Source organism: Drosophila yakuba, chromosome 2R, assembly GCF_016746365.2.
Source record: "Drosophila yakuba strain Tai18E2 chromosome 2R, Prin_Dyak_Tai18E2_2.1, whole genome shotgun sequence".
Taxonomy (NCBI): domain Eukaryota; kingdom Metazoa; phylum Arthropoda; class Insecta; order Diptera; family Drosophilidae; genus Drosophila; species Drosophila yakuba.
The window spans coordinates 14,277,971-14,302,181 of record NC_052528.2 but is presented as its reverse complement, the minus strand read 5'-3'; the positions used below and the strand labels follow the sequence as shown (position 1 = coordinate 14,302,181).

The window sequence follows — 24,211 nt, the reverse complement described above, 5'->3', positions numbered from 1 at the left end:
TTTTAGTTTGGAACTGGCTGAAAGTATCGGGGAATTGGATTATTTGGTGAGGGATCGCCGAAATTATTGTCATTCCGGTCATGGCAAAAACCGGAAACAAGCTGGAATCCTGCGGGCCCAAGCCGCTTGTCTTTCGAATTGAGCTGCTAGAGCGGTGAGCTTGTTTGGCTTCATCAGGATGCGGCCGTGGCCATGGCATTCCCTGAATTCCGGTGAGAGACGGTGGCGATAAGGATGACGATGACGGTGGTCGGAAGTGGCCATCGGCGCTATGCTTCTAACCTTCTAGTCCCACACACACATACCCACACCATCACACACTTAGGTTGGCCACCTTTTGGGCCATCCTTGTTATTTCTGCAAAGGAAATGCGAACGTGAACTGCATGTCTGGCCTGGATTGGATTGGACCAGCTACTAGCTACCAGACAGCAGCTTCAGCTGGTCCAGCATTGAGCGGCAAAGGAGTCGGAGTTGGCAACACAACGGAGCGGAAATTAAAAGAAGCAAAAAAAAAGAAACGGAAAACAGTGAGGGAACAGGAAGAGGAACCTCTAAACCGGAGTCGCACCTGCCCATTACAATGAATCCTGCGGCAGAAATGCAAAACCAAGCCAACAGACTTACAGGCACGGCCAAACTCCCATATTCCCATATCATTGCATCATCTGCATGGGATACTGCATACCGGGTGCATAATGACTTGTTGCATTGCAGAGCTGCCCCCAGATTGGCAGCTGCCAAGGCTCTCATCCTGGCGAACGGCAAATAGGAAGTCTTAGTTACACCCATCAATGTATCGACTCCAACTCAAACAAGTAATCAAATTTAGACTATTTGGATGGCTCTTCAGTCACTGGATGATGTGCATCGTCTTTGTCATTTCCTGGTCTAAGTTTGGCATGCTGTATGCATAGAGAGCCTGGGCACAGCGCAATTTACTTGCAGTCCCACTCAATTTCTGGAAAGTTGTAAAAGCAATTACTTTCCGTTACAATTTTTGTGCTTCGTAAACATTTAATTTCCAATTTTAATTTGCTCCAATGCATTGCCCCACACACACAGGCGAGAGGAGGAGGACGAGTGCGGCGGAGAAAAGGAGCAGGAGGCAGAACCAATCGACATTGGGGACTGCTAGCTGAGGTCCTGCTGCAGCAAAGGACCTGCCGCTCCGCCACCCGGACTCATGTGGCCTGGGCTTCGTTTCTCATTTACATTAAATAAATATTGTACAATTGTATTGAGCAACTGGCAAAGGTGAGTCCCAGTCCGATGAAATGAGCTCTGACTCCGGTTCCGGTGGCAACTTCATCTTACCACTGCCACCGCCACCCCCCTTCTCAACCGCCCTCAACATGCCGCTCGTGTAAATATTCCCAGAAAATAAAAGAATTTCATCTGACAAAGAAAGAAATGGGCTTTCAATGAATAAAATGGGGAATTGAAACGTTTTGCTGGTTCGATTTATGGAAAATGCATGTTGCACATGCCTCGCTCTGCTTGCAACTGCTATGCCATGCACTATGCAACTGCTGCACTTTGGCAGCAACGAAAATAGCCGAGATATTCGAAAATATATCCCTTCGACACATACGAAACAAAATATCAATTTCAATTGGACACCTGGCAGTGCGGTAGTTTACTCACAGACATGTAAGATAGTGCGCAATCCTTGCAGACTTACGCAATTATTTTGGCCTTCAAGTCCTTTATAAGGTACTAGTAGATACGAATATTTTTCCTTGTTTGCCTAAGCCGCCGCTTAGTCCTTATTGGAGTTCACTTTTTCCGCACCACTAGTTTTGCCTTTTGGAAATATACAATGTCTTCAGTCATTTTCTTTAAATTCCATTTTTTTGCCATGTTTTTGCAGTTGTCCTCGCACAGAAGTAGACACGCACTCACACACATGATATCCTTTTTAATGGCTCAGTGGAGTCCTGATCCAATGACTTGTGATGTGCAAATGTTATCCTGTCTCCCAGGCTGTCTCTATCCGTCCGTCCGTCTGTCTCCGCTCTGCATGTGTGTTTATAATTTACTTTGCTTTCTGACAAAAGGATTTTAAAACAATTATTTTAATGTTTTTCCCACACACTCGCACACACACACACACACACAGGCAAGCAGGTACAGAGAAACAGACATTACGTCGAATTGAGTTGGTTTCGTTGGGAAAATGTTAAAATGTCGAAATGACTTTTGCCAATTTTTGGCTTTTAAATGCAATTTTTCTCTTCATTTAACATTGGCTGTGTCACGTATAATTCGGGCCAAATCGAAAACTTTATTTAATCAAACACAAACACAAATGCAAATGCAAATCCAACAAAAGTGCAATGTAAATAAATACAAAAAACAGACTGCATTCGTGTTTCTCGTTTTTGCATTCACTTGCGATATTATTTCACAAAATTATCCACAGTTATGTAAATGCCATTTTTCTACAATTATTTATCGAAGCGTTAAACAAAATACACAAATTAGATTATGATCCAAGTCAAAGGGGTCATTGCAAATGGCAAAATTCCGCAGCTCAATTGGATTTCGAAAGAGCTAAATCAAAATGAGTTTAAATTACAGCTTTAACAATGCGCAACCATGATAAATGACTTTGGTGATTATACAGACGGATCCTTCTCTCTAATCGCAATCGCACAACAAATCCCTAAGTAATTCCGCAGGATGAGCCAAACACTTGCAGCGGTTTCCAGTTTCGAACACTATCTCGATGGTCGCGGATGGCACAAAAGTAAGCAAGTCATTAACATATCGCGCCAATGAAAATGCAAATGCAACACAAATTTCCCAGCCAGCTACTTCGCAGGACTTGCCAGGATTGCCCGCCTGGTTGACCGCTCGTCCGGTGGCTCATTAAAATGCGCTGCCATCTTGCGAAAGTGAAAAATTGCCCGGCCAAAGAAAAAGTTCAGGGAATTGGTGGGAGAATAGGTGAGTGGAAAAAATGGGAAAGAAAAACATTGTTGAGTTCAAAACGAATGCGGAATACCTTAAGGACTTCCGATAGGAAAGTTTTATCACGATGAAATGCAATGTTACCAGGCATTCAAAGCGAAAGTTTCTGGTAAGTTTACATATAATAAAATGTCTTGTTATACAAATCTAAGTTAATAGTAAATAAGTAAAATAATAGCAAATACAATTGCTAGCAAGTAATGGTAATAAAATATTTTATGAAGCAGATTAATACATTTTCAATTTCGTGGTACATTATTACTGGGTCTAACCCCGAGAAAGGATATTTGGAGAAGCACAAAGGAAGCAAGGAAACCGAAAAAATCCTTAGCGGCTATTGCAGTTGTCCTGGGTGAAATAGCGGAAAATGGAGGAAAGTTGGCAAGGTGCTCCACTTAACTGGGAGCTGCTTATTGTGGCAATTGTAGTGGTACATTTACGCATTGTTAGCACATCGTAAAACAAATCTCATGAATATTACACAGATTTCTATGCCACCCGCTGCTTAATGCATTTCCAGCTGGGAAGCGGTCATGTTCTTCGTCTGGCTGCGGGTTATTGCCAGAGCGGAATCCTCAATCCGCAGCATCCGTAGCGTTATTCAGTTTCAGTCGGAAAGGAGGTGGAGGATGAGGAGAAGGAGGTGAAGGAGATAGCTGGAAAGGATGCCCCCATCCTGTGCTGTCCGACGAGCGGTGCAGTCATGTGCAGGAATTAATTTTGCGATTACGCGTAATTACAGCCCGGAAAAAAGTCAACAAAGAAGGACGCGGCGCTGGCAGGAGCAAAACTTAATTGCGAGTAAGTGTTGCTTAATACTTATTATCTGCACTCGCGCCTTCGCCCCTCCCCCTTCGCCCCTTTTCTAGGGGCGTGGTGTGCGGGAAGGGGGCGTGTCAGCGGCATTGCCGAAACTTAATTGTTAGCTTGCCGAAACTTTTCGACGCGATATTTAACCCTTTACTTTTTGTTGCTAATTAAAAAACTTTTGACGGATAAAGAGGCGCACAAAAAATGAAAAAGGCGATGGCAGCATGAAAAGCGAGAATGCGACATAGATATACATTCTATATGTTTGTACGTATGTACATATGTATGTATGTATGTATGGCTATGCGCGCTTGTTTACACAAAAGCAATCATACGCCACGTTGCCCCGCCCAGTTATCCCGGTTATAGCAGAGCAGCATCGTCACTGTCAACAATACGACATCAAGGCGGATTTCCAGGCATTCGGTACTCTGACTGCTGACTGCTGACGTTGCGTTGAAGCTTCATTAATTAGATAAAACTTTCTGCCATTTCCCCCTACATTGTTAATGACGCCAGCGAACGAGCTGCAAATTATTTGCACACAACAAAAGTCAAAAAGTTGCCCAAGTCGCAGTCGGGCTCCGAGCTCGCGATGTTTGAAAAGAAGTCAGCCATGATATGATATGCCGCCATCAAGCCAAGAAATGTGGGGAGGGGAGTGTGTACACTTTGGGCAATGGAAAACTTCGCCCACCTGCGGCATTTTCCTTTTTATTTCCCAGATAATGAGAAAAGTCCAGAAAATTAGGTTTCAATTAAAAAGGAGCCAAAAGGGTACTCTAGCCATACCAAATCATACCAAATAGAGCAAATATCCGAAAATGAAAAAAAGAAAAGAAATCATCAGCCCACCCCGTTTTCACATTCAGTGAGCTAATCAAGGAGCGAGGTGGTGAGCAAAGAAAAACCGGAAACGCCGTGCCAATCAAATTAAAAAAAAAAAAGGACCACATCAAGTAACCCCGGGTTGGGATGCGAATGGGAAAAGATGTAAGACATGGATGAGTTCCTGCGAATCCTGCGGAAGATGAATTTTTAATTTGTTGCTGTTGCTTCCCGTTTTAATTGTTGTTGACAGACTGAGTGACTGACTGACAGCGTAATTTACAATCCTTTTTCCCCACAGCCAGCTTAGAAACTCCACTTCCACCCGTGCCACACGAGTGATGGAAATTTTAATTAAAGAAATTGCGGCTAATCCCGTTACAAAAAATGAAGATTCTGCCCCAGGGGCCAGCACTTCGGTGTGGCTACAATACAACCCAAACATAAAAATGTGTAGCTAATTGTGCGGGAATTTCTAAGGGGTTAACACATAAACCCCCCTCTAACAATCTATCCATCTATCCATGTAACCATGTACGCATGAATATGGCATTTGTATATCTTGCATACATCAAAAGGTGGAAACGACATCTCCGGAAAAATCCTTACCTCTCCGGCTTATGGAAACATTTCCAATTTCACTTTCATTTACTCGCTTTTAATGGTATTATCCGCAAAGGGGGCTTGTTGTTCAGGTGGCTGGGGATGGCAAGGAGTGGTGGGGTGCTTACCCCCTAACTCTTTCATATTTGTCAAAGGATTTTGAGTAATTTCATTTTATGCCATTTGCACATCAATTTGCATCACAATTTCAAATTCGTAAGATGGTCGAGAGGCCACCATGGAGTTTTGTCACAATGTGCCTCTTAAAAGTTTAGTCCCATGACTAAGCACACCTAAAACTATTTGGCTCTAAACTATTATATCAATAATAAAAATCAGAAAAAGTGCAAGTTCCGGATTATAAGCCACATTTATATAAACTTGTTGTTATAAGTTCCTTAGCTGATATGTGGCATTGCTTACCAGATTATCTATAATCATTACTGCTGAAGTTATTCTAATGTATTTTCTGGTACTTAATGTACTATTTTTGAGCTATACTTTTCGAAACCACTGTTTGTGTGTGGTTAAGGAAAATGTGATGTGGTGTTGACATTGTGCGGACCATAAAACAGGGTTTACCTAACCCAAATATTTGGCAGCAAACAACGCAGAGCTTAACCTGTTGATCCCGGACAAAAACGAGTTTAAATACTAGCCCAAAAAAAAAACAGAGCTAACAAAATAATTGAAATTTATGGCCAACAGCTGCTCGAAAAGCAGCTTCCATCACAATGGGTTGGCCATTATTTCAGTTATATTAAATGATGGATTATTTGGACGGTACAGCTTCATACAGCTGCAAATTGAACCCATCATACATTTTATTGCGATGGAGTAAAGATTCTCAGCGCATAAGAAATTAACTTAAAAAGTCATTTTGCTGGCAAAAGGATGAGCTGAGAGCCAGGCGAAAAAAGGATTAATTGCATGAGGAGCTCCGTCGACCCCACGACAACACGAAGTGCACGCGGCCGTGAAGTGCATATCCTGGATTTTCCATAAGCCATTGACTTGCCACATCCTTTTGGCCAGGCCCAGAATCCAGGATACAGCCAGCCAACCAACCAGCCAGCCATCCAACCAGCCATCCAACCAGCCAACCAGTCAGCTCGGCATGTGTGTGCCGTGGCGGATCCGTATTTTTTAATAGTGTTCCGTGTGCCTCTTGGCGTTAATTTATGCCACAAAATCATTTTCTTTTATACTCTCCACACTACCAGCCACATGCGAAAATAAAAATTAAAAAAGTGCAAAATATAAAAAGGCAAAGGACGAAGGAGCGGGCGGGTGCGGCGGAGTGGCATGGAGATGCAAATTGCGTTCCACTGGCCGCAGGATATGAGACGCAAACGCCAACGCAGTTTTATGTCAAGTGAAAAATGAGTGCGAACTATGACATGAAATATGAGCGTATCTGAGCCTTATCCCCAATTCCCAGTCCCCCTGACCCGGTGCCCAAATCCCCTGCATGCCCCCCATGTCATCCAAAATGCCGCACACAAAGTTTTATTAGTTTCTCTGTGTCGCAAATGCGACACAAATAAAAGAAAATAAATCGGGATTAGCTTGCAAAAATGAAATCGAAAACGTAAACAAATGCAAAGACTGAAAAAAACGCTAAAAAACACATAAATAATTAATTATATGCCGTGCCGCCCGGTGATGATGAGTCGCCCTGATAAGCCGCTCATGAAAAAAACCAAAGTACCTACAAAATATTACGGACAAACTCGACTCGGCACCGATCGGATCGGATCGCCTCGGCTTGGGTTTGGGCTTGGGTTTTGGATTGGGTTTCGGATTGGGTTTCGGATTGGCTTTCGCATTGGGATTGGGATTGGGTTCGAGTTCGGGTTCGGGTTCAATCGGCAGCGATTTCTGTCCGCAATTACTGCACAACTTATGCAATCTAAGACGCAGTACGGTGTTTTGATGTACGCTGATTTACTCAATTGTGCCGCATATGAATGTGTAAGAGTGTATATAGTACGGCACATAGTACACTCCGGCCGGAATGCACACGCCTTGATTCCGCTCCATATGCTGATATAGATCGTGAATAGTGGCCGGACAAGGCCGATGGTTTCACTGTCACTGGCATTGGCGGGTTAAGTGCCATGACAATGAATTCGATGCAGCGAGAGTGATGCAATGCACTCAATGCAAGGTCAGGATATGTTCTGAGATGGAAAAATCTTCGAGACTTGTGCCATCTTTATTCATTCAAAGATACACGCTTTACAAGCTATCTAATTTCATTTAATATTCGAAGAGGTGAGCTTGAAATTTGTAAAATATGTACATATTTTCATTCGGCGTATTCGCCATAGCTTGGTCAAAAATGGGGGCTCAGCTAAATGGCATTCCACTACTGAAAAAACAGGGATTATTTTTATTAAAAAAAGTGAAAAAAATGGATATTTTTAATCAGCGTATTCGGCATATTTCTAGTTTTTTTTTATTAAATTTATTAAATTAAAATAAATACCTTTTCCACCATTCTGTTAGTGCGTCTTCCGCGCATAACGACGTAAAATCGTCGGTCCCTTGAAAGTCGCTATAATCGGATTCTACTGTAATATAGTAAAAGTCTAATATACGAATATACAGCCGTGGACGTATAAATAGCACAAAATGAAGTTCATCTTTTTGAATAGTTTTTTTAATTAAAAAAAATTTCTTGGAAATAAAACAGCTTTCGTTCTTCATAGCTTAGCTTATAAACTAATAAATTAATTAATCAAAATGAATAAATGTTAAAAAAAAAAGATGTGAAAATTTAAAAACTAAAAAACAACGAAAAATGCGTGGTCACAGAAATAGCACAATTTCAAAATATCTTCAATTAATCATAAAAAATAAGTTTAAAAGTAATTAATGCAAAGCAAATTTAATATTTGATTGAGTATCCATGATTTTTGATGACTGCGTTACATCTTCAACCCATACTCTCCACAAGATCCTGACATCTATCCTTTGGAATGGAGTTCCAGGCTTCTTGGACACCTTTCCACAAATCGTCAAGATTCGAAATTTTTTTTTGGATATCATAACCTTGACATCATTCCATAGATTTTCTATTGGATTTATGTCAGGGCTTTGAGCCGGCCATTCCAGAACTTGGATGGATTCGTCCTTCAACCACTTTTTAACGACACGATATGTGTGCTTTGGGTCGTTGTCGTGCTGGAATGTCCATTTCAGAGGCATGTTCTCAAACGTAAATGGTTCCATTTGATTTTTGAGAATGTCCACATACATAAAGCGATCCATTACGCCATTGATCCGGTAAAGCGGACCCACACCTCGCCAGGAAAATGCACCCCAGCACATAATGGAACCGGCACCGTGCTTAACAGTCTTCATGGTGTACCTGGGGTTAAGAGCTTGGCCTTTTGGACGACGAACAAATGTTTTCCCATCGGGTCCTACTTTATTAATTTTTGTTTCATCGCTCCAAAGGATGTTTTTCCAAAAACTCAGGTCCTTATCACTGTGGGCCCGTGCGAAACTTAATCGTTGCGATATGTTGCGTTTTGACAGGAGCGGTTTTTTTCTGCTGATGCGTCCAAAGAGGGAAGCTTCATTTAGTCTTCTTGCCACTAATTCCTCGATACATTTGTGCCACATTCTTTATTTATTTCCTCCATAATTTCGCGGGAGGACTTGAAAGGATCCGCCTTGCTCTTCCGTACTATGAGCATATCTGTACGCGGATCAGTTTTTCGTGGCTTTGGTTTGCGTTTTTTTTGATTGGTCAAATATGCTGTGTTTTCCTTCACTACCTTTAGTGCATTATATACCATTTTCCTCGAACATTTCATTATTTCGGCAATTTCAGCAGGTGTATTGCCAGATTCAGTTAGGTTGAATATCATCCTCCTTTTTTCAACTGAACAATGCTTTCCTCGACCCATTTTTTTAACTTTTGTATTAAATTACATTAATTTGTTGACGAAATTTTTTAAATCACGAAAAAAAACTTAGAAAAACCACTTTTTACACGGGATTTGCTGTAAGTTCTTTAAAGTGTGCTATTTCTGTGACCACGCTAAAAAATCGCTCGCGAACGAAAATTAAGTATAAAGCAGAAGAAAAAAATGATAATGGTAAATTTTTGGGTTGTACGTCATCTAGAAGAGAGCAATAATCAATTCACATCAAAATTTTTGGAATCGAAAGCCAAATACTTCTGAAATAATCGATCTAAAGTTACTGTTCTGATGTGTGCTATTTATACGTCCACGGCTGTATGAGCGAAGTTTCTGGAATTTAAAGATTATAATTGAATTTCAAGCAACTAAGATGCGTACAACCGCATGGAATATGCAAATATACCATCAGAAGTCGATTTAGTAATGCTTTATGTTCAAAACTCTATACTAATATTAATACTAGCTACTTCGCACTAGCAAAGTTTTCCTCATAGTTCCATTTCATTCACGTTTTCTGCAACTTACATTCCACTACGCCCCATCGCGATATAGACACATGTTGGCGCCTCAATGCCGCCCTGCATACGAATTCATTCAACTCAAGAGCGCTGGCCAAATCAAATCGAACTAAACTTAAGTGACCCCGTCGAGTGGCGGTCGAGCGGGCGACCGCCCAACTATAAATAACCGAGTGGAATAGGCGTCCAAACATTAGCAATGAAATCATGCAAACCGAAAGATACAAAGATACAAACAGATATCGGGGAGTACAGAAAAGCAAGGCATGCGCGGCACATGGACGTGGATAATATATCTTCGCGATGCGTGGCAAGGTCGTTTATTTCGGTTGAGAACTGTTTGGAAAATATTCAAAACTGAATTTATAGAAGGCGGTCCATAGAACGAAGTGATTTTCATGTTTTGAACTTGACATTGAATGTTGGCGGAGCGATAAGCTGTTGTTTTCAATTGCCATCTTGTGATTCACACTCGCCCATCATCTCTGGAATTAGTTTGCCGATGATGAGGCCATTGTTTTCATCCCCAATCCCGATTTGGGGCACTGCGATCATCCAACTGTACTTGGGGCACGTGACGCCTGAGCTCCCAGATGATAAGGGGATCAGAGAACTGGGGACGGTCAGCTGACCATGCCCATATGTACTTACATAATCCTCAGATACGTGACCGCTCGAGTGAGTAGAGATTGGTTTTGGAAAATATTTACAATGCATTTATTGGAAGCAGTCAAATATTTCACTTTGTCGGGAGATTTGGGATTCTTAAGTTGTCATACAAAATTATTCGTACAATATAATTAATATACATTTAGTTAAATAAATACATGTTTATGTACGGTGTGTGCGTGTGTGTGTGTACAGAGAAATAACACAACCAAATTAGTTTTGATACGCTTGGCACTCAATTTTGCAAATCATTTTAGTGTTATGCCTATTTTTTGATAAATATTATACAGAGAAAACTGTATATACATATAAGTAATTTGTTGCTTTCAAATTTGTAGTCGTTTGTTTAAAATAAAAGAGTTGACCAATATTTTTGGAAAATTCGAGAAGTCTCGAATATAAGCATTAGGTATTTGAATTGTCATAATGATTTGCCAATTGGATTGCTATTTTGTAATGCATAACTAAGCGATTTGGTGATGCTGTTTCTCGGCACGGGTATGTGTGTTGGTGTGGTTAAGTATAACTAAATCAGGACACAGCAGACTTGGCCATTCTCGCAATCGGTACCGGGTCGCAGGAGCCTCTGGTGGCATCGGTCCATGCACTGTCCCAAGTGTTCCGCACAGGGCGCTGGTCTGACCGGCACTGCAACGGCAACGGGATGACGTTTGACGTTTTTGAGGGCGACGGGACACACAGAATGGATCGGGTTTTGGATGTTAGTGGCGATATTCGGGGGTAAACGATGCCAATCGATTGATTGTGGTTAGATTTTTAGGTTTGCGAAGCAGGTGTTGAACTTGATCGGACTGATGGGGTTTCGGATATTTTTTGTGGGTTTTTTTTTGGAATTTTTTGGGATTTTTTGGGTGGTTTTTGGGTGGTTTTTGCAGGTTTTAAGCAGGATGGTACACACAGCAGAGAGCCAGCAATCTACTCACGTTCGTAGCAGCACTCCACGCCCTGTCCGGCGCTCGTGGGACACAAGCCTTTGTTTGAGGTGGGTTCGATGCAGTCCGCCTCCTGGACACACAGTCCTCCGACCAGAACGCACTGTCGGTCATTGGGATACACACGCACACCCTGCAGCACTGCGTTAAGAATGAATTATGTTGTGGTTGTTGTGTTCGCTATAGCCGCCAGATCTCCGATTCGCACACTTACTGTACCAACTGGGGTCATCCACTTCGTTTGTCTCGATGTTGGCCTGAGCCTGGTGCAGCATCAGGATGCTGCTCACCAGCAGGCAGCACAGCAAGCTCCTTCTCGGCGACATAATCGGTTAATCGGTTTTAACGGCTGTACTACCGGGCGTATGCGTGATACGTCTAGAATTTCGATGCACTTCACTCTGGCAGCTAGTAATCCACTTCCTCTCGATGGCGCGGTTTGCGTTGGACTGATCCCAGCTAATTACGCCACAGAGGCTTTTCAACGAAAAATTACTTGCCGACGGAGAGTGGGAGAGTGAGAGAGTAGGAGAGCAGCAGCGCGAGAGGGAGAAAGAGCGAGCGTTTTTGCACAACTAGCCGCGGAGAAAGGGAAAGAGACGGAGCGAGCGGAAGATCGTGGCAGGGGCGTTGGAAGAGCGGGGGCGACGGGAGGAAGTCGAGGAAGTGCGGTTCAATTGAAGAGCGTGAGAGAGTTTAGAAAATTGGCCAACTCCGATCGGCTTCATCCGCCTCAATCAGCAACGCGCTTGAGTACACGCAGAGAAAATGCGCGCTTCTTGTTATGGTGGTTGTTATTGTTAGATTGAAGTTATCAGCGGTTAATATTTAACATCTATAAACGCCGTTGCTGCACTGCAAGAAAAAAATTGGATTATTAGTTCTATTGCAATAATGATATGAAAAAGGAAATACATAGATAATAATATTATCTGTTTTAGATATAAGAATGACATATTGAGTGCTGATATTTAATGATTGGATTTAACTATAGCTTCTTAATAGTTACAACTTTAAAGTTTCTTGCGGTGCACTGGGGATCGCCCGCCCAATCAATGGACCCACAATCAAGCGCTCAACTCGGGCGACCAGCGGCAATCAGCGACCATCGGCGCGGAGCAAGAACAAGAACCGCATTGAGCGGGGCGTAACGTGATTTTACTGCAATCCGATCTGGTTTGGCACAAACATCTTGCTATCAACTGGCTACGCCAGCGCTGGGTTCTTGTGTTTGTGTAATTTTCGAAAACAATTTGTGTGAAATATGTGTGTGGCAAGTAAACAAACGTTGAGAAAATCGAAATATTACGCATACGCCGCATTGGCGGTGTGCTGGCTGTGCCCCAGAAACAACAGGTCTGTTTTGGGCCAGATGTTACCTTCGCCCGATCTAAACAACGGCGGCTGCAGAGAAATGGAAATTCACTGGAAATTCGATCAATGAATGAACTGAACGCCTGACCCTCAGCAGCTAAATGGCAATGGGAACGGGAAGTGCCCTATTTTTGTTTGCTTCACTTGCCCCCCTATTTAACTTGGATAAACGCACGGATGGCACTTCAACTCCAGATCACCTGACACTGAATGGGGCGCTCAGTTTGAGGCCTTGTCAATCCCAATCCGTTCGCATCAAGTGTAAGTCCCACAACGGAAAAGTTCCCCCGAACGCTTATCAGTATTCAGTTTTGAATTCGTTTCAACAGAAAGCTTTCACCCGACCGAAGCAAAAAGGTTTTGGTCTTCGGAATGAGTTTACTCAAAAGCTTTCGGCCAAGCGTAAGTGGCCAGATACTTGGAATATCCCCCATAAGCCGCTGATTAATTTGAAAGGCGAGTTCTTGGAAATGCAAACATCCCGTTGGATGAATCATCCATCGATAACGATATGATTTATTAGAGTTAATTACTTATTCATCTAGTTTCAGTTGAACTGGCATTTGAATGCATATGCGCACAAAGATATCTTTCATTGTCAGTCTTTTTGTGGGGGGATCTTACGACATCTAATACTTGGCCCATTGCCATAAACAGCAAATATCACAGAGTCGGAATAGGAAGGCCAGATCCAGGTCAGGCCCATGGATCCACCGTCGGCTGGCTTATCGGTTAATCAGCGGACTTCTCCAGTTCATTGACGATGATCACATCGCAGGTGACTGCAGGTGGCAATGGGTTGGAAGTTGGGGGCGGCGTGCCCGAGGTTGGAGCACCCAGTTCACCGGCCTTGTTGCTAAACGGTATCACAAAGACACTCGTCTTGGCCGCGTGCTGCATTTTGATCACCGTATCGTAGCTGGGTGGTGCAAATTCACTGTACGATGGCGAGGGCGTGGGTGGTGCCCTCAGACCCTCGGTGGACTGACCTCCGGCGGGACGACGCCTCATGTCGCGGCATCTGCGATCCGAGCAGGCCATCAGCATGAAGAAGGCGGCCAGGGCCAGAAACGTGGCCACATACCACACAATTGTGATCACATCCATCGCCGTCTGGGACAGATCGTTGGGCGACTCGACGACAGCTGAAAGTGTTTAGTATTAATTAGTTTAGTGCTCGTGACTACCTTAGGGTTCGTATTCATATTTTGGCCAAATCATAGACAAATCCCACTTTAATTGGCATCTACGGCACAGACGCTACATGGAAATACCTAGAATGGCTAGAATTTCATCCCAGCAGCAAAGTTTACAGGTTATCAGTTGCTGTTGTTGTGCTTCCAGTCACGAATTGTGGGTCTGTGCCATAAACTTTATGACGAAACTGCTCGATTCGCAATACTGTCGCGTCATCGAACTACGCTAATGGCTTAAATGGCCCATTGATAGGGGCTAACCCCAGTGGCTGGTATAGTAATTAGACGGGAATTGTTGTTGATTGCCGGTTTCAAGGGTCCGCTAAAATTGAGATATTACCAGTGGGCGAGGTGGCTACAAGTGTTTATGGCTGTTATGGCAGCCTTCTCAACCTATCTCAGTTACTTTTACACTGTACTGTACTCAAATTAATTTTAGACCCTGGGGTAATTCATAGAAATTCTTAAAATAAGTGACGTTTTGCAGCAAACCTTATCGATATAAATCACTTCAGTTTATTATTTAATAATGATAAGACTCTAAAAATACGGTGGTGATTCTACTTTACTCGATTAAATACTCAAAGGATCACTTTATCTGTTTTGGAATAGACCGAGTTACTAATACAAACGGAATTAGGCCATTTCTTGGGTTTAACTTGTCTCATGTTTTGGCACATTTAGTGTTTGCAACCATCAGATACTTACTGTTCTTGTAGACAATTATCCGCGTGTTGTTCGAGATGGTATCGTTGAGCAATTCCACCTCGGTGTTTTCGTTGGCGTTCGTCAGGTTGTAGGGCAGTTGGCGGGAGGACTCGTTGAGAACTTTCTCCAGGCTGAAGAGATAGGACTGGCCGTGTACGCAGCACGAGCTGGCGATGATAACTGAAAGGAAACAAAACCGCCACGCCGAACCAAACCAAACCGCACCGAATCGAATCGAATCGAATCGGAATGGGACGGAAGGGAGGGGCACGGAGCGGACGAGGGGTATTAGCGATATTATGGTATCAGGAAATCAAGACAGAGCAGTGGGCTCACTGATAGCTTATCATCGCCCTTTTGCGGCGTGCGAACGAATGGATCTTCCTCCAGGTGGGAGTGATCAAGTCAAACATCTTCATCGGCGACTGATAAGAAATCTAAATATATAACCACTGCCAGCATGGTGTTTCCCCCCGTAAATGGATCGCTAAATAATCTCAGCCAATCGGGCGACTAGGTTTACGGCCAAAGCCACTTAACGATAAGGCCCCACATGATGACGACCCGGTGTCTGAGGCGGCTTTTGGGAATATCTCTAGCCCTGATATGGATGGAGCACATCTCCAGCACTCTCTCTCTCTCTCTACAACTAGTGGGATAGGTGTTAGCCCGTCCACAATGGTTGGACATTGTTTTCCTGGCTACGTTTTGAAAAATATTTTGACGCACCCATCAAAACACAAACACCATAAAAGCCAGTTAAGCTGCCGCCAATAAAAACATGGCTATCTTATTAAAAGACCATTCGATGAGTTGGCAACCAAGTTTGCACACTTCTTTGGCGGCGGCCATATTTCACCATCGAAGGTGCGTTCTCTTTGGCATCGAAATGGATGGCTGGCCAAAGGGGCACACGGCACTCCATCTCTTTTTCAGATCAAGTATCTTTACAACGCCTGTCAATTGCTTGTAATTAACTGATTGCGCACCCATCATTTCGCTATCAATTTCACCACGCAACTGATGAAATTTCGGTCGTACGAAATCGTTGACCTAGGTTGGGGATGTGACGAATCTCGTTGAGAGACAGCTGGTCAATCCGATGAGCAATTGTTGTAGTGCCAGTACAAAGGAAATGTTGCGCAACTGTTAATGAGATAATTCATACGCCCCGTTGTCTAGCCAAAATGTGTAATTGCTTAATAGAGACGAAAGGTGAATGAAGTGCAACACCGCATCACTTAAATCACTTAAATTACTTGATCTTCTTTTATTGGGGTCGAAAGAGTCGTTGGGAAACTCCGGTCTGGAAAAAAGTTAGCTGAATGGAATCGTTGTGCTAATTTTTGATAACATTTTTCAGATTCATCTAGACCCAATGGTCATGTGAAAACAGATGTGGAATCTTCCTGCTAGTCAAGAGCAAATATTTTTCACGCTGATAACACTGCAAGACATCTTCGGAGTAAACGGAATATGTAACCAAGTAATTAGGAGCAGACTTGGACAACCCTGTTCCACTTCAGTACGCACTAACAACTAGATTATGGCACTTGATATATGGCCGCTAAAAATAACTGCCAAAGCCAATGTTTGGTTGCTGGTTTCATTCTTGGGGGAGAGTTTCCAGTAAACAGTGGATAATTTGTGCGGGCGAGTTCGCCTATTTATAGAGTGTCGAGTTCATGCTGATAAGGCGGCAGTAAAGGAACGCATGCAAACACCATTGAAACCGTCAAACAAAACGAACCATGTGGAAGTGGAAATACAAGCGGCCCCCACACAAAATATTAGCAATTAAATTCTAATTAGCCACTAATGGCAAAACGTGCTGGAGTCAACGTCAGCAATTCCGCTTCACTGCTGCGGTGGCACCTGTGCAAACGGAGCATTGGACATGGTAAGGTATGGTACATGGTATATGGAATATGGAATCTATGGCTAGTATTGTTTGGGCCACATGCCATGTGCTCGGCTAATGTATCGGAGCCACAGATAAACGAACTACACGCGCCTTGAACGCGCTTTTGGCTTAAGAAATTGAATTTCGGGAATTTCCGTGAGTGGTTGCCATTATGCCCGGTTGGTTAGGTGGTTGGGTGGTTTAGTTGAGAGTAGAGTACACTGGCCCGCTTAATAACGCCATTTATCATTAGCATTTGGGGCTTGCCAGTGACTTTGCCTTTGGCTTAACCGGTTTTCATAAGCTGCGGGAAAATTGCAGGTCCAGATACCGCAGGCTCCCCTTTTAAAAGCCATATTTCACTTTAGTGAAATGTCAACGAAACGGGGGGATTTTACTTTGATTCGCTTGGATGATCACATGTCGCCGGCTATCAGATCTTATCTAACGGGACTGGCAGATGACGGGATCGTAAAGACATCGTTAACTGGTTTACGATGTCTGGATGAAGGCGCAGGATGAAGATGATATGGTCTTGACGCCAAAAGTTCTTCAAACAGACGCCATGGGATATAATGGTAAAGTGGTATAATGATAATTGCGTGTGATAATACTATCGGCAGGAATATATAGAGGTAGCTTAATTGCTATAAAGGAAATTATTTTATAATTTGAAGAAGCATTAGTTGCACCTAAGAAACAGTTTCTTTATACTGAAACTAACAAACAAGTGCTCAATCAAGCAACCTATTAATCATAATTGACCGTTTAATAATATTTATGAGGCTTTAATGGCACGCAAACCGTCACTACTTACGCCAAGAATGAATTAAGCAATCAGTGATATTTCCTGTTTTTTATTTTAAGCATAGCTTAGAATGACTAGTTCTACTGCATTGGCTTGATTTGCAATGCGGTTTCATAGACCCATTCAAGCATTCCCTGCTCAATGCTCGGTACTATCGGCTTATACACGGTTTATTCACTTGCACTCAGCTAGAGTTTGTGGAAGTTCACGTTCACATAATTAGCATATGCTTGTTCGCGACTTGCTCATTGTCTGCACATAGATACGAGTATATACATAGGTATGGTATCCGTGCATATATCCAGAGAAGGCCTGTCCCAGACTCACCTATTATAATGGGCAACATTGTCTGGATCCGGCTGTATTGCATGATGTTGCTGCTACTGATGCTGATGCTCAGGTGATTGGAAATGTTGTTTGCTTTTGGTTCACACACTTGTCGGCTTGAATTGCAATCAATGAATTTCCATAAATCGTTCACTTCACTGAGAATTAAGAATTGCACCGGGCAATTGGAGAACGAAGGCGGGCTTGGACTTGACTTGGATGCGGACTGACCGCCGGTATCGTCGAATCGAGTCGAAATCGATCTTTCAGCTTCAACTGTGTGTCGCAGACTGAGCAAGTCGCTCGCTTTGCCGACAGTTTTTAGAGCCGGAGCTGCTCTTTCTGGTTGTGGTGGTTCCACTGCTGCCAGCGTCTTTGTGTGGCCCCCCGTGCGTATGAGTCACGCGCTCTCCGCCGGGCGAGAAAGTGTAGTAGTGATTCCAGCGACTGGCGGAACTGGTTAGAGCACCGTATATAATTGCTGGCCAAAACATCAAACAATACGTTGAAGAGGCGAAGGTGCCGCCGTTGCCACCGCAAAACCAATGAATGGTTAGAATGTGGTTTGATCTCGAATCTGTGGCAACGTTGATTTCTAACAAAGCCCCCTGTAAAGAACCAAATATTTATGCTTATTTTTTTAATTTTTTTACTTTTAGAGCTCGTAACCACGCTGTTTGAAAGCATGATTAATAAATGATAGTTCCATTGCATGTAAAGGTGTATAACATATTTCATCATATAGAAGTTGGACTGTACATATATCCAAACATACCAAATATTGATCTTGCAATTTCAAAATAATCTTCTTGCTGCGCAGTTTATGCAAAATATCATTGTGAGCCGTAAAATTATCAATGTTGAAAAAGTGACAATGTGTCGCAGATAAGGAATATGTGATAAGAAATATAAATAAATTATCAACAATCTTGGTGGTTGATTTCCCTTGTAAATGTCTTATGGGCACGCTTAAATTAGCAATTGATCCCCTTTTACCTTTGTATACATCCCGAATATCGGTTAAGGTATGAGCCACACCCCAGCACGCAGATCCTTAGTTACTTTGGTTATTTTTAAGGCTAAAGAAGGCAGCGCCACTGCGAAAGTGGCTCAAAGAAGTCGCTCTGCTTAGGGTTATTTTTGGGCGTGAACTCACACCTACACGCCCCACTCTGAGGTGCTAATACGCTGTGAGAATTTCACGATCCAACCAAATGGAGGCGTCAGAAGAAGATGGAGTGAAATTTCTGGGTTCCACCAGGGGTCTGGTCGATTCGGATGATCGATGGTTGAGCGGTCAAACTCCTTATCAGGGTGCTTGACACGCATTAAGGCCAATCTATGAGAGGCGCAGTGTTTTGAGTTCGACCCTGAACTTGATGAATAGATCGATCGATCGATCGAGCCATCGAGCGGCTCTTTTGTGTGCGTGTTATAATTGGCACCTGGGCGTTATATATAGAGATGTATCCGTGGAGCAGCTACCGGTTGCCAAGAGGGCTGCACATTCGCTAATTGAATAGCACACTGCGACTCCAAGGCAATTGGACAATTGTGGGCCGACATTGAACGGGGGCACAGATTGGCCAGCAAATTGTCCCGCTGCTACGATGGCAATAACCAGTTTGGACAATTGTGACGAGTCAACGACCAGGCGACCCCAGCACGTGCCACATCCACCACGATCCATCCATGAGGTACGTTGTTGTTGGTAACAATGGCAAATCTAATTCGGTGCAGTAAGCAGCCCAGCATTGATTAGCCCACGAATGACGCAGTGCCTCTAGTCGTGACCAAACGCCGATTGCTGAGCAGATGAGTTGATGGTGCGGGGGATCGGATTGCCGGTTCGACAGGTTATTGGATAAGGCACGTGCTGATTCACGATGTGTGTCACCATGTGATGAAACCCCCACCCTGCAACTAGGCATGCTCAGCGAAGAGTGAGGTAAAGCCCAGCCGCACTTTCGCCACGCTCTGCTGAGATTTAGTTGGTTTATTTATCATTTAATATACGTATTTGAGTGAGTTGCGTGTGTATACATATGAGTTAATTGGCTTAAGACCTACTGACCACTACTCCGAACTTTCAGTTACATTGCAGTTACATGTGTGGAGTAAATACTGTAGTTCGTACATTATCTCGTGAGCGTGTGTGCCTACATCTTATACTCGAAATTGAACAATTGACACTTTCGGCCAGCACACAACAAAGAAATCTACAAGCGCGTGGTATTCTATGCGTACAAATACATAACATATACATATCTATGCAGTACAGAAACAGGTACAACTATGTGGAATGCTCGGCCTAGTCCTGGCTGGCCCTTGGAATATTTACGCTAGCTAATACAGAGACTAGTACTGTGTGGCTTTTGCTTTTGCTTATAAATAATTGATGCTTAGGTAAATAATTGATATAATTTCATTGAGTATGGTAATACCAGTGAGATTTCATCAGTGAGTAAACAATTTGCATCGCCAAAAGGCGGTTTCAACAGTTACAATTACTCAAATAATACGGGGAGGTAAACAACATAAAACTTAAATATATACACCAGTAAAACTGAGGAAATTCTCAGGGAGAGTGTTCTGGAATATGGTTCAAAGTGAACACATTGAGAAAGATGTTCGATCGCTAATGCTAATCTCAAAACATAAAATCAGTCCTAACATATTTACATGGATTACTGACAGGTTCAGATACGAGATACAATTACCTAATAGGACTAATACAACAAGTGTGCGATACCAAGTACTTGCTGATCTGGCACAAAGCGGAGCGACACCAGTCGCGGATCTTTATCTTTCCGGGAACAGGGACTCATAGCTGGGCGGCAGATCCTTTGGCGTGGCGGGTTGCTGTTGCTGCTGGGTATCGTGCTCGTGCAGGACGCTATCGTCGTAGTTTACCGATGGTGGCAGCTCAATGGTGGGCACATCCGACTGGAAATGTTGTTAGGCATTAGTTGAGAATCCAGGCCAGACCTCAAGCTCGCTATACTCACTCTGACTCGACGCTGATTGAAGCGGGCAGCGGAGGCTTCGTGTGCCCGCTGCTGGACCGTTATACAGTTCCAATACTTCCAGCAGATCCACACACAGAATCCCACGCCCACCATGGTGAAGATGAGCGACGTTAGCGCAGATATAGCCACATTGGCCGTATCGATCTCCGGCACAATGGCGTCGTGAAAGCAGGTGCCCTCGTCGCGGCACGGATACAGGCAGTTGGTAATATTGTCCCGCACAAAGTGACGCGAGATGCACGAGTACTGGTCGTTGGGCTCGCAAAGGAAGTCACCATTGAACTGGCACTCGGAGTGTGCCGTAAGCACCATGCGCAGCTCCAGTGGATCACCCAGTATATGACGCGATCGATCGATGAAGATGTGCACGTTGACCTCGCGGTCACGCTGGTCGAAGATCAGACGTCCGGCCGGGCCATCAATGGAGATGTCGGTGCAAATGCGTTCGCTGGGCGAGCGATTGCCGCTGCTGAACTGAATGTAGTCAATGCACTCCTTGGAAACGGGGTCGCGCCGAAACTTGAGCCGCGTAATTATGGTGTAGATGCCGCGCGGCGGTCGCTCGCTGGTCACCACCCGAAACTGGCAATCGTACTTAATCTTGTTGGCCGTATGGCCGTGGGGCAGTGTCAAGTTCCACATCTGCGTTACGATCGCTCCGGAGGTGTCCTCGAACTCCAGCCGCACAGTCGGGTCGCCACGGAACGGCTTGGCCAGTGTGTAGAACAGTTTGTCCGAGCACATGTTGTCCTGCAGACGAACTGAGCAGTGGAACACCTAGTTAGTAACAAGTGCTTGACAGGATTTGCGCACTTACCGTTCTTGTAGGCAGTGGAAAAGGCCACCATTATGGCCAGTGGCCAGAGTGACCCGAATCCGATGCAGCTCTTGACCAACATGCTGGCGCCTGACTTGTCCCGCTTCCACACGTCCTGCGTGTATCCTTGCTGTTCTCAGGCAACTGTGTACTGGTAGATTTTTAGCGTTTGCATTTGTTGCAAAATAAATTAGAAATTTGTTTATTGCATTCTGTGTAGTGTGACCGCCGCTGGTCTGTGGAAATATACCCTCATTATGATTATCGATTACATATACCATACAGTTCTGTTAACCGTTTTAAATACAAAATATACCAAATACTTTCAGAAAAGTTTAATGTTTAAAATCATTGTGCTTTTTTAATTAAACCCAAAATATAAATTGTCAGCTTCAAAATATTTGAAACTATCCACACTTGTCACATTCGAAGACTGGAGAAAAAGACGGCAATTGAGGGTGTATTGCTTTATTTAGTTTATCTTAGTCATTATGAGTTAAAGTTTAGCTCTCAGAGCTTCGTAGCACTTGCTCCTGTACCTCCTGTACATGCTCCTCCAAAAGTCCATCCTTTCGCCATCCGGGTTGGTACACATCTTCAGTTCCCGATCGATAAGTAGACAGTCTAGCTGGAAGGGCTCACCACCCTGCGGCTTCTTGACAGGCTTCCAAATCGGCGAAGGTTTTCCATTGCGCGCGAAATTTGCCCACATTTCACATAGTCGTTCCGTGACCATCAAGTCATCCTTCCTCATCTCGGACTCGTCACCCGCCATCTGGAACAGATAGCAAATATCATCGGCGTGAGCCACTCCACGGAGGTCCTCGTTCTGGAAGATCTTCTTGTATAGATTACGACCGCCCACATAGTCCAAGCGATAGAAGTACAGAGGAGACTGCGTTTGGCAACTGGCGTGAATCTCCGCTGCATGCTGCATATCCATTATAAAGTGATAATCGGAGAACAAATCCACCAGGTTGTCCAGGTTTTCCCTGGTCAGTGCCTGACCGTTGAAGAAAAAGGCTCGTATGTCAGAAGCAGCTTCCTGCGCCTCTGGAGCCTGTGCGTCCAGCACCAGATTGCGTGGCACCATCCTGGCCAAATCATTCTCGTAGGCCTCTAGTTTTTGCTTGGCCTTCACCACCATGGCCAGCCCCTCGGCAGAGTTGTACCCCATGATCAATGGCATGCTTCCGTGGCAGTCCTTTTTGTGCATCCGCTCCAAGATGTTCTGGTCAAGAAAGCTATCCGGACTGCTGCTGTCCTCCACTACTGGCTTGAAGGCAAAGGGCAGGTGACGTCGTCGCTCATCGGGGCTTAAGACCTTTAATGTGTTACCCGTAATGGCAGTGGGTGTGGCCTTTTCTGACTGTAGGAAAGTCAAAAGTGCTTTGGTGTCGCCGCCAAAATCACCACCACCCAGAAGTTTCGCCAAAAGTCTGGTCTTGGCAGGTGCCTCATTCTGTAACACCCACTCCATGTTGGCTGTTCCACTCTGCATGATAGCCTTGTGGAATAGTCGGTTGGCATGATGGGCCAGGGTATGCAGATGCACTGAAGCACCGCCCGCACTCTCGCCAAAGAGGGTTACGTTATTTGGATCGCCATTGAAGCTGGCTATGTTCTCCTGCACCCATTCAAGGGCCAGACGTTGATCCTTAAGTCCCATGTTCCCGTGTATTCCCTCCTCGGGCAGGCTAAGGAAACCAAGAGCGCCAAGTCGGTAATTCAGGGTGACCACAATGACCTCCTGCTCCATGAGCTTGCCGGGAAAGTGGCTGAAAGGCGGTAAGTTCGATTAGATATGGAAATTGGAACAATTTTATGTTTGGGAAATTCACAAGTCACTGTTGCCGTTGCCGAAGAAGTAGCCGCCGCCATGAATCCAGACCATGACGGGCAAAGGAGTTCCCGGGCTTTTAACTTTAGGTGCATATACATTAAGGAAAAGACAGTTCTCGGAGCCGGCCATTTCCAAAGTGAACGGATCCCGCTGGTGGGACACGCTTCCCTCCTTACTGCAGTCCATCTCCTGCTGTTGAAAGCGCTCCAATGGCCGCGGGCTCTGTAATTCCAGGTACGAAATTATTTACTTGTGCATCTCGAAGGTCATCATAGACTTACGCGGAAACGGAGCTCTCCCAGTGGTGGTTCTGCATAAGGAACCCCTAGGAAACTGTTGTACTCCAAGCCATTGGCCAGCTTCTTCTGCCGGCCCACCACAACGCCTTGCTTCACTGTCACTTTCACCTTAAATTTATCAATTGAACCATTTTCATGCGACTCCGAATGGAACACCATACCTTCATGCTGCTGTAAAACCTGCTAAAGATTGCTCTTCCACACGGACGAAGAAGCATTGTGAAATCAGCTCAGCCCGTTACGGGTTTGGTAAACAATCTAATCAACAATTATTCGGCAATCACAAAACCTGAATCCGAAACCGCTGAACTTTGCTCGTCACAAACAGCTGTTTCATGCGCTTAACCCTTGGCAGGTGCTGCATGAGTGCTCTTCGACATAAATTGTTGATGTTGAATTTAAATGCCTTTATAGGGGTTAACATGCTTATTGAATTCAATTAAATTAACTTAAAACAATAATGTTCCATGCTAAAATAATTATGAAAAAATGGCCGACGGCATTATTTATATAATATGAAATACTGTTATATTTTAAATTAAAAAATGTAAAAAAAAAGTTTATTTAATTTACTCACTCTAAAGGTCAATTTAAATTAATTTCAAGCTCCCCA

General features: G+C 44.0%; 4 protein-coding genes and 2 long non-coding RNA genes across 7 annotated transcripts; 2 read left to right on the top strand and 4 right to left on the bottom strand.

Moving 5' to 3' along the window:
* Positions 1 to 7,664: 7,664 nt before the first annotated feature.
* On the top strand, positions 7,665 to 17,355 carry LOC120320964. The gene is made up of 2 exons (XR_005560485.2): positions 7,665 to 10,350; positions 15,936 to 17,355. It is a non-coding gene; the product is annotated as an uncharacterized LOC120320964 (long non-coding RNA).
* LOC6530599 (U-scoloptoxin(19)-Tl1a) lies at positions 10,366 to 11,757 on the bottom strand. Of its 2 annotated transcripts, none has more exons than XM_002091476.4 (3): positions 11,509 to 11,757; positions 11,286 to 11,435; positions 10,366 to 11,153 (listed from the first exon to the last, which is right to left on the bottom strand). In XM_002091476.4, the coding sequence occupies exons 1-3, from the start codon at positions 11,618 to 11,620 to the stop codon at positions 11,119 to 11,121; spliced, it is 297 nt and encodes a 98-aa protein (XP_002091512.1). In that variant the 5' UTR covers positions 11,621 to 11,757; the 3' UTR covers positions 10,366 to 11,118. The 2 variants fall into 2 exon arrangements, with proteins under 2 accessions (XP_002091512.1, XP_015052720.1); XM_015197234.3 differs by having other exon boundaries at positions 10,366 to 10,989; positions 11,509 to 11,755.
* On the top strand, positions 12,751 to 13,263 carry LOC26536365. The gene is made up of 2 exons (XR_005560486.1): positions 12,751 to 12,929; positions 12,998 to 13,263. It is a non-coding gene; the product is annotated as an uncharacterized LOC26536365 (long non-coding RNA).
* LOC6530598 lies at positions 13,133 to 17,993 on the bottom strand. Its single transcript, XM_002091475.4, has 3 exons — positions 17,611 to 17,993; positions 14,573 to 14,752; positions 13,133 to 13,813 (listed from the first exon to the last, which is right to left on the bottom strand). Exons 1-3 carry the CDS (start codon positions 17,651 to 17,653, stop codon positions 13,401 to 13,403), a joined length of 636 nt encoding a protein of 211 aa, XP_002091511.3. The 5' UTR covers positions 17,654 to 17,993; the 3' UTR covers positions 13,133 to 13,400.
* Positions 17,994 to 19,601: 1,608 nt separating this feature from the next.
* On the bottom strand, positions 19,602 to 21,707 carry LOC6530597. Its single transcript, XM_002091474.4, has 3 exons — positions 21,457 to 21,707; positions 20,619 to 21,400; positions 19,602 to 20,556 (listed from the first exon to the last, which is right to left on the bottom strand). Exons 1-3 carry the CDS (start codon positions 21,536 to 21,538, stop codon positions 20,413 to 20,415), a joined length of 1,008 nt encoding a protein of 335 aa, XP_002091510.1. The 5' UTR covers positions 21,539 to 21,707; the 3' UTR covers positions 19,602 to 20,412.
* Positions 21,708 to 21,908: 201 nt separating this feature from the next.
* On the bottom strand, positions 21,909 to 23,930 carry LOC6530596 (juvenile hormone esterase). The gene is made up of 4 exons (XM_002091473.4): positions 23,760 to 23,930; positions 23,581 to 23,706; positions 23,298 to 23,521; positions 21,909 to 23,234 (listed from the first exon to the last, which is right to left on the bottom strand). The coding sequence occupies exons 1-4, from the start codon at positions 23,814 to 23,816 to the stop codon at positions 21,953 to 21,955; spliced, it is 1,689 nt and encodes a 562-aa protein (XP_002091509.1). The 5' UTR covers positions 23,817 to 23,930; the 3' UTR covers positions 21,909 to 21,952.
* Between the last annotated feature and the right edge of the window lie 281 nt (positions 23,931 to 24,211).